Source organism: Bubalus bubalis, chromosome 16 (genome assembly GCF_019923935.1).
Source record: "Bubalus bubalis isolate 160015118507 breed Murrah chromosome 16, NDDB_SH_1, whole genome shotgun sequence".
Taxonomy (NCBI): domain Eukaryota; kingdom Metazoa; phylum Chordata; class Mammalia; order Artiodactyla; family Bovidae; genus Bubalus; species Bubalus bubalis.
This window is the reverse complement of record NC_059172.1, coordinates 80,061,296-80,071,256: the sequence shown is the minus strand read 5'-3', so window position 1 is coordinate 80,071,256 and position 9,961 is coordinate 80,061,296. Positions and strand designations below refer to the sequence as shown.

General features: G+C 39.5%; 1 protein-coding gene across 3 annotated transcripts in view; it reads left to right on the top strand.

The window, feature by feature from the left end:
* The first annotated feature begins 3,630 nt into the window (after positions 1 to 3,630).
* DCUN1D5 (defective in cullin neddylation 1 domain containing 5) overlaps positions 3,631 to 9,961 on the top strand; it is a 31,956-nt gene continuing 25,625 nt past the window's right edge. The window contains exons 1-2 of one of the 3 annotated variants that reach the window (XM_006063067.4): positions 3,632 to 4,046; positions 6,123 to 6,214. In XM_006063067.4, coding sequence (XP_006063129.1) covers positions 3,964 to 4,046; positions 6,123 to 6,214 — 175 coding nt within the window. In that variant the 5' untranslated portion in view covers positions 3,632 to 3,963. Of the gene's footprint in view, positions 4,047 to 6,122; positions 6,215 to 9,961 lie in introns of all 3 variants that reach the window. The other 2 variants (XM_025267022.3, XM_025267021.3) reach the window with 2 other exon arrangements.

Here is a 9,961-nt window from a genome sequence, read left to right as displayed (position 1 = left end):
TATCCATTCCAGGTGCCTTCTTAATGAAAAATAATGTATATCTGTATATTGGTGAAGGGCAAAAAAGATAAAAACTACATAACTAGGCAATTCTATACCACTCACAGACAGTGATGCTATCAGTATGCTCCATCTGTTAACTGTAATTGGAGTAAGGGAATACTCCATTTGAGAATGGAGGTATAGTGGTGGTATTAGGTACCGATCCGGGAAAGCATCCCATGGATGGAGGAGCCTGGTGGGCTCCAGTCCATGGGATCCCTAAGAGTCAGACATGACTGAGCGACTTCTCTTTCACTTTTCACTTTCATGCATTGGAGAAGGAAATGGCAACCCGCTCCAGTGTTCTTGCCTGGAGAATCCCAGGGACGGGGGAGCCTGGTGGTCTGTCGTCTATGGGGTCGCACAGAGTCAGACACGACTGAAGCGACTTAGCAGCAGCAGTAGCAGCAGGGAAAGCAATGAAGAAAATGGTCTAAGTGATTCCCAGGGAAATCACCTTCCCTTTAATATAACTGACAAGCATAGATTATTGACCTTATTTGTTCATAAAGTTCTCTTAAATGCAGATGGGCTACATATATTTCCTCCTCCAAACTGTAAGCTTCATAAATGCAGGAGTCATGCCTGCCTTTTATATCCCTAAATCCACCAATTCTTGGGTTAAGTGATCACTTATTGTTTGAGTAACTGACTGAATGAGTTGATACTCTACATGGACCCAGACTTGTGTCTTTTCCTCAAAGAATTATATAGATGCGGTAGTCTCCTATCCAGTCACTACATTCTGCTGAATCTCCAGAATCTCCAGGAATGAAAGGACTTTCTTCCTTACATAGGGAAGTGGTTCTCTATCATCCAGTGACATGTAAACTCAGAAACAATTGTCTTTCCCCACTGTCACGCAACAAACAACAGTAGAGAAGGGACACAATAACCACAATAAACATTCCTGTTTATGCCTCTCTATGTGTCTGATGAGGCATATGTTTTTAAATGTACAGTTTAGTGAGTTTTAACAAGTATATATACTACCACCTCAATCAAGACATAGAATATGACAATTACCTTAAAAGTCCCCTTGGAATTCTGCTCACTGTTACGTGGCAGACTGGATGGGAGGGGAGTTTGGGGGAGAATGGATACATGTATATGTGTGGTTGAGTCCCTTTGCTGTCTGCCTGAAAGTATCACAACATTGTTAATTGGTTATACTCTAATTAAAAGTTAAAAAAAATTCCCCTGGGCCTCTTTGCAGTCAAGTTTTCCACCTCCATCACCACCCCAACCCAGTTCCCAAGCATCAGTGATACCTGTCCTACACATAATTTTGACTGTTCTAGAATTTTCTGAACTATCAGCTAATATTCAATTTTCCAATTGTCCCATATGTTGGGACAAATATGGGACAAAATATTGTTTATGTCATTTGAATAAAGACTCAAGTAAGAATCACATGTGAAAAAATGATTGATCTGTTTTTTAAACATCTTTTACAATTTCCTTCTTTCTCTTTCACTCTAATACTTTGTTGTTGAATCTCTGTTATTTTCTTGTACATCTTCTGATAGCCTAGATTTTGCTGATCACATTGAGTTTTAACATGTTCCTCTGTCCTCTACTTGCCAAAGAATACTCAAACTACCGCACAGTTACACTCATCTCACACGGTAGTATATTAATGCTCAAAATTCCCCAAGCCAGGCTTCAGCAGTACATGAACCGTGAACTTCCAGATGTTCAAGCTGGTTTTAGAAAAGGCAGAAGAACCAGAGATCAAATTGCTAACATCTGCTGGATCATCAAAAAGGCAAAATTCCAGAAAAACATCTCTTTCTGCTTTATTGACTATGCCAAAGCCTTTGACTGTGTGGATCACAATAAACTGTGGAAAATTCTGAAAGAGATGGGAATACCAGACCACCTGACCTGCCTTTTGAGAAACCTATATGCAGGTCAGGAAGCAACAGTTAGAACTGGACATGGAACAACAGACTGGTTCCAAATAGGAAAAGGAGTACATCAAGGCTGTATATTGCCACCCTGCTTAACTTATATGCAGAGTACATCATGAGAAACCCTGGGCTGGAAGAAGCACAAGCTGGAATCAAGATTGCTGGGAGAAATATCAGTAACCTCAGATATGCAGATGACACCACCCTTATGGCAGAAAGTGAAGAGGAACTAAAAAGCCTCTTGATGAAAGTGAAAGAGGAGAGTGAAAAAGTTGGCTTAAAGCTCAACATTCAGAAAACGAAGATCATGGCATACCAGTCCTATCACTTCATGGGAAATAGGTGGGGAAACAGTGGAAAGAGTGTTAGACTTTATTTTTTTGGGCTCCAAAATCACTGCAGATGGTGATTGAAGCCATGAAATTAAAAGATGCTTCCTCCTTGGAAGGAAAGTTATGACCAACCTAGATAGCATATTCAAAACCAGAGACATATCTTTGCCAACTAAGGTCCGTCTAGTCAAGGCTATGGTTTTTCCAGTGGTCATGTATGGATGTGAGAGTTGGACTGCGAAGAAAGCTGAGCGCTGAAGAACTGATGCTTTTGAACTGTGGTATTGGAGAAGACTCTTTTTTTTTTTTTAGTTTGACTGACCGTAAACTCGAGGTGATGAGATCATAATGAATCTTGTCTGGCTTGCAATGCAGTTCTTGAACAAGTAGAAACGTCAAACTCCTTTCAAGATGAAAACCTGGAGAAGACTCTTGAAAGTCCCTTGGACTGCAAGGAGATCCAATCAGTCCATTCTAAAGGAGATCAGTTCTGGGTATTCTTTGGAAGGAATGATGCTAAAGCTGAAACTCCAGTACTTTGGCCACCTCGTGCAGAGAGTTGACTCATTGGAAAAGACTGTGACGCTGGGAGGGATTGGGGACAGGAGGAGAAGGGGACGATAGAGGATGAGATGGCTTGATGGCATCGCTGACTCGGTGGACGTGAGTCTGAGTGAACTCTGGGAGTTGGTGATGGACAGGGAGGCCTGGCTTGCTGCAATTCATGGGGTCGCGAAGAGTAGGACATGACTGAGTGACTGAACTGAACTGAACTGTCCTCTACTTACAAGCAGTATTTCTTTATAGAAACTTGATTTTGTTCAAATTTGGGTTAAAAAATAACATTCTTTTGGTTCTAGTGACAGAGAACTTAATTGCATAAGCAAAGCAGTGAGATTTATTTGCTCAAGTATCTCAAAATTCTAGGGTACAGCACAGACTCATATCATAAAATGTCTTCTTGATTTTTCTTTCTGCTTAATTCAGATCTCTTCTGAGTTTTGGCTTCATTCTCCACCTCCTTTCAGGTTCAAGTCCATAGGAAATAAAGTTGCTTCCCGATGCTTCATTTTCACATATCCATTCTGAACCAATTAATGGCATTCTGCAGAGTATTAGTGGTTTCCTAAGACATTTGGGGGGGGATTACCATCAGTATTAAGGCAGATTGGAAGCTTCGTGAGAAAAGTCGGGATAGCTTTGACAACTAAAGGCGGTCAACCAGTCAGTAACCCTCAACTTCTCCATTGGAGGCGGCCTCACAGAGTAACTGGGCCAGGAAGAGAGGAGCCACGCCCCTCCCGAGCCACGCCCCCTGGCGGCTGTCTCTGAGCGCGTCACTTCCGGCCTCGGGCGATCCGCATCCGGGTCAGGCTGCACCTCTGGCTATAGGAGAGTGTGACTCGCGGCGGTGCCGCGCCGTCAGCGTTCTGTCGCCGGTGTGATCCGCCAAAGTGCCTACAGGCGGGGTGCCCCCGCGGCTTTGCGCTGAGAAGGACGGGCAGGGGACCTGGGAGCGAGCGGCGGCCGGGGTGCGCCGCTCGGGGGCGGGCTGGCGGCTCTGCTCCTTCTCTTGCTGCTGTCTCTGGGAAGCGGGAGCCAGCCCTGAGGAGTCCTCAGCGAGCAGCGACCCCCTTCCCCGGCTCGCCTGCCCGCCCCGCAGGGGAGGGCGGAAGATGCCGGTGAAGAAGAAGAGAAAATCTGGGGTGGCAGCGGCAGCGGCGGAAGACGGAGGCCTCAAAAAGTGTAAAATCTCCAGGTACCGCCGCCCCCTGCCCTTCAGTCTTTTCTTTTTGCTTCAGGACCGAAAGAGGAGGCGGCCGGGCAGGCCTCGGGCCCGGGAGAGGCGAGCCCCCTCTGATAAACCGGGGTGGCAGGCGCCGGACCTCGTGAGTCTGTGCAGGGCTCCACCTCGTGTTGGGTTGTGTGCTCAGGCGCCGCTGAGGGACTCTGAGAGTCGCTTCCCGACTCTGCGTGCCGAGGATGGTGGGGGAGACGAGTACCCCACCGTTCCCTAAGCCTCCCCCGCCCTCAATCCAGACCTGGCAGTGTACAGATCCGTGCAAGGGTCACTTCTAGAATTTCTCTGTAGACTGTGAAGAAAGGAGCAGAGCGCGAGGAATTTGGTCCTGACTGCTGCTTTGAGAGTCATAGAAAGAGAAGCTCCTTGTGCTGGAATTGGCCTCCAGATTTAGTATTTGGAGTGATCTAACCCGGACCATCCCAGCAGGAGGCCCATTTTCTGGAAGCATAGTGTCTCCACCTGCCAAATAAAGTGCCTGGCTATAGTGCCTCCATAGCTAAGTCGCTGTGTGCAAAGTTGAAAAGGCCCTGCATGCGTTTTGTTGTTTAGCCATCAGGATGTTGTTAGCTCTCAACATAAATATTAATAATTTGAGAGCTGTTATACTCTGCATTTTGGAGAAAAAGAAAGCAAGGCAGAGTTGTAGTTGTATAGCTCTTTGGTTCCGTTGTAGCATGTCATTAAGGCATTACAGCAACACTGTATGCTGCAAAAAATCAGTGCAATTTACGTCTGAGAAGTGGGTTTTTTAAATCTCCTTATTGGATGTCTTGACTGTCTTAGTGGTTGGCACTTAATGTAAGAACTTCAGATGCTACCATTTCAAGTAGCCAGCATTATTAAGAGGAGATAATGATAGAGCTCTCCTTAAAGAGAAATCTGCTTAAAATGTAAGGTAGGTGACCTCTTTTAGTCTGCTTCATCTTTTTTGTAATTGGTTGGATTTTTCCTCTTATTACTGTGGTTGGCGGAAGAGCCCGAGGGTATTGGACTATTACTGTGAAAGATACTGCTGTATTCTTATACCTCTTAATAACTCATACTAGAATTTGACATATACTCCACTAGCTCATATCTGTATGACGCATGCAAATTAATTTCTTTTACTTTAACTTGTAGCAATCTTAAATGTATAACGTATTAAAATTATTTGAATTAAGCACATTAAAACGGCTGAGCCGTTAGTATTCTTAGCACTCAGGTGATACTTTGCTCTGTCAACTTAAAATTTTAATTTGGCACCCTTATTTTATATTACATTATTCAAAAACGATTACATAGTTGCAGAAGTTAGAGCATTCCTGTCACTGTGGTAGTATAACTGAGCTTGAGAAAAGTTTCTCTATTCGTTAAATCTTAGAGGCCACTTAACGAACTTTCTAAATTTTAATTATTTTATGAAAAAGATAGATCCTGGGATTAAACTGCTTTGGCCCAATTATTTGAACTGGTATGATCTATTAGAATTTTTTTTTTTTCCTTTTTTTTTAATCTGTGGAATCTAATTATACCTTTAAGTCCTATATTATCTTTTATCTTTAAAATGTTTAAGTTTGGTAGATGGTAAATAAACAACTCCTAATATATAATATTCTGAAATATTGATTCACTGGGTATCAAAGTATACTTTGTAAAGTTCATTTTCAAATTATACACATACAGAATTTCTATGCAAATCAGCAGAATCACTGTAAAGGTTTATATTTTCCCAACTACCAGTCCTGCATTGAGACCATTAGGTTGAACTTCTGTGTGGTTTTTTGAAATCTGGGAGCAATAATTTTAGTGATATTTTTGGTATTTGATAGTGAGCAAAGTAGCATTTGGGCTTTGTTAGCCAGAAATTTTTATGTGTAGATTACTGTTTCAAATTGCATATATTTAACAATTCCAGTTTTTCCCTATAACACCAACTGTAAAAAAAAAAAAAAAAAAGACTTTGGTTTGAATTGAAGTAGTTCATATTGAACTTAGCTTTTCACTAAAAGTTGAGACTTGATAAAATTCTTAGGCATTTGTGTGTTTTCTAAGCTATTGCAGATCCCAACCCCCTGCTAGACTAATAAGTGGAGAGGAACATTTTTCAAGCAAGAAGTGCCTGGCTTGGTTTTATGAGTATGCAGGTAATGAAATTAATATAAGAAGATATCAGTCACATGCTTTAAAACTTTTTTTTTTTGGTTCATTCATTTAACAAATATTTATTGCAGGCCTGCTGTGTGTTAGTGCTGTGTGCTGAGATCAGGGTCAAGACTGAGGATTATGGTTAGGCTAAGAATTCGGTGCCCTTTCAGGCTGATATCTTTTTAAATATGTAATTCAGTATATGTTTAGTGGGTAGGGTGAAACTCATTTACTGTTAGTAAAATTTGTAAATAGATTCATTATTGGCTTATGTCCATTGGCTACAGTAGAGTTGGTATTCTGGAAAACTATGTGTAATAGAACATTTTATACTTTATATGGTTCTTGTTTTTCTTTTCAGTTTTCTTTGAAGTTTTTCTGAACCATAAGCTTGTATTTTCTGAAACTTTTTTGTGAAACTTTTGGGAAGATATAGTAAAAGATTTTAAACTCATATATCATTCCATGACAGTTTTACCTTTTAATACATTTATTTAGCCATTCACTTCCACTGGAGATGCAATAATAAATAAGAAACTAAACAGACTGATGTTAGTATAGTATTCTATATGCTATTAATATATTAGGAAGATGCACTGTGAGAGTTCATGGGAGGAGTGTATAACCCAACCTTGAAAGTGTCAGTGAAAATTTCTTGAAGAAGCTGGTTTAACCTGCACTAAATCTTATAGGAGGTGAATGAAAAACTCTAGGTCTAGGATGAGACTAGTTCAGAGGTAAAAGTCAAAAGCCTGGGATGAGGCCAGAGTTAAGTATATGAAAAAGGAACTTGTTTCTCATTTATTATTAACTTCTAAATAGCAGTTAAAGGGGAGATTAATTCATATTAAATTTTATACATTTTTTTCCCCCATAGAATCGTTAGAATGATTAGTTCTTTTTGGAATTATTGATTTTTAAATCTGCCCTCCACTCCCAACTGTTTCCTTCTTTTACCTGCCTCCCTGGTTGGGTTTTTTGGGGGTTTTTTCCCCTTTTACCTATCATCCTCAGAGTGTTTGTGTAGAATAAAACACTGTATATGCAGTCATTGTCTTATATTTAGTGATAATAAGGCATAGATCTCAAGGGAATTTTGAACTTAAGATTTAGTTTTAGGTTATGTATGGAAAAAAAGACTATTTTGAGAGACAGTAACTTCACTGTTGGTATCCTCTGAGCAATCTCAACAATATAATTTGAAAATTGTTTAGTAACAGAACAGATTCTTTATAGACGAGAAAAGCTGCTATTACTGGCATCCCAAGACAACCACTAACCCAAATTAAATAGAGGGAATTCATTTTCTTTTGACCTCCATTTGAAATGTTGACCCAATATTCAAAATGCCAGTTTTACTGGTATGCATGGTAAGGTATAGAATCAAAGGCTGGTCATCTTATTTCACCTATAAAGGGTACTAGATACATAAAATTAATTAGTCTTTTTTTTTTTCTTTCATGCTTGATTGTTTTACTTCTCATAGGGACTTTCCTGGGTAGCGTAGGATTAGATTTCGTTAACCGTTTATTTTCTATGCCAACATTTTTTAATAGCCAGCAAACTAATTGCTATCTTTATTCTTTATTATCTAATTTTTCCCTGTGACCATTCTGCTAAGTAGGTGGTGGTATTCTTGTTTTATAGATGAGAAACAGGCTTAGATCAAGTAATTTGCCCAAGATCATACAGTGACAAGAACCTGGATTCAAACCCCGGTCATTCTGACCATGTAGCCTATGCTTAACTGCTACTATCTGGTTTTAAAATTTGTACGTGGCAGCCAGTTTTCCTTTTCCAAAAAAAAATTAGTAAGTATACTAGAGGTTAACTTGTTTTCTGTCCTTCATCGAATGATGCATATTTATGGAGCCCTTGAGTCCATGTATCAGGCGCTGTGCTGAGTGCTGGGAGTATAGTGGTGAGCAAGTCAGACAAGATCCCTGCCCTTGGGGACTTGCCTTCTAATGGAGAAGACACAGTGAATAAGCAAGATAATTACAGATGGGTGGAAGATTATAAAAGTAATGTGGTGTGATGCAGGGATGGGAAGTAGAAAGTTGGGATAGACTTTCAAATAAGGTGACTAGGGAAGGCCCCTCTGGAGATTGCTTCAGTCAGAGACCAAAACGATGAGGAGGTGCTAGTTGTTTGTCAGTTAGAGTAACTGAGATGTCCTTGTTTAAAATGGAGACAATAATTGTGCCTTCTGAGATAAAACATGTAAAGAAAACACTTAGTACTGTACCTGGTATGTAGTTAGAACCCAATAAACGTTAGCTTTGATTTAAAAAGTGATAGTATTGCAGCATCAGATTTACTGGTTATATATTTTTATAATACTGTTCCAAAAAATTAACAATGTAGCTCCTATGTAGCTTATGTTTAAGGTGCTGTGTCATGCTTTGAGCAGATTTTTTTTTTCCCCTGAGCATTTGCTCTGGCTGGCATTGTTTTAGACCCTGCAGGTATAGCTGGGAACTATATGGTTATTAAACCATCAGAAAATTGATTTTCTTTTAAATTTTAAAAGCGTTTCCTGGAGGAGGAAATGGCAACCCACTCCAGTATTATTGCCCAGAAAATCCCATGAACAGAGAAGCCTGGCAGGTTGCAGTCCATGGGGTCTGCGAAAGAGTCCGACAGGGTTGAGTGAAACAACTGCAACAGAATGTTTTACTACAAATCTTGTTAATAAGATATTGTAGGTCATAAGTGGTGTGTGAAAAGCCTGATAGTTTTTCCCTTTCATAAGACCTCTCATTTTGAGTGATACTTGCATTGGCAAGGATTCAGGAATATATTAGGCCTGTTGTTGAAGAAAGGTGTAGGAAGTGAAAAGGCATTTTAAAGTCTTATAAAGAATCAAAAAAGGGGAGATAGAATTGCTTAGTCCTAGTAAAGTAACCAGCTGGTAGAGTGAACTACATCATTTTCATAGCTTCTTAAGTTGAGTAGAAACCCATACTGTGCCTGAAATAGTTAAATTCTACTCCAGAGGTTTTACCCTGGAAGTAGTTTTATTGGAAGAGTTTGTTTGAAGAAGTATAATTGATGTTATGTGATCTGGGGAAAAGAACATTAGTATAGACTTGGTTTTAGATTTAGATTGTTGTTATTTGTTTTGTGAAAGTCACTTGACATTTACAAAAAGGTCTTATATGTATCTTATATATCTTTATAGAACACAATTTAACTTGATTCTTATCAAATTTTTATCAGTAGTCTCCCATTTTCCAGGGAGGCTATTTTTTATGACAGTAACTGATATTTCTTGATATGACTCTTCAGCTTTCTCTTATTATTACTATTGATGGCAGTGTGGAGGGCAAGTTTGCTTTCTTGCTGCATTCAGTTAAAATATGTTTCAATCATGACTTAAAAAAACTTTGTTTTCTTCCATTCAGTTTTTTTATCTGGTTTTTATTTCCATCCAAACCACATATAAGGATGCACATTCAGTTATTTTTTTAACACCTTAATTGTGTATGTGTGCTTTTAAAATTACTTAATTAACACATTTTCATAAAAAAAGTCTCCAAATGTATATTAGGAAGTGAAAGTTTCCTATAATTATCACCCCTTAACCTTTTAACATTTCGCTGTATAAAAAAGTACAGTACTTATTTAGACCAAAGAGTTTTTAAAACATTCGGTTTCACATCATGTGTTAATATCATCTTAGTAGTCTGGACCTCATCTGAGACAATAAAAGCTTAACTGGTCCCATACTGGGTGGTTACATT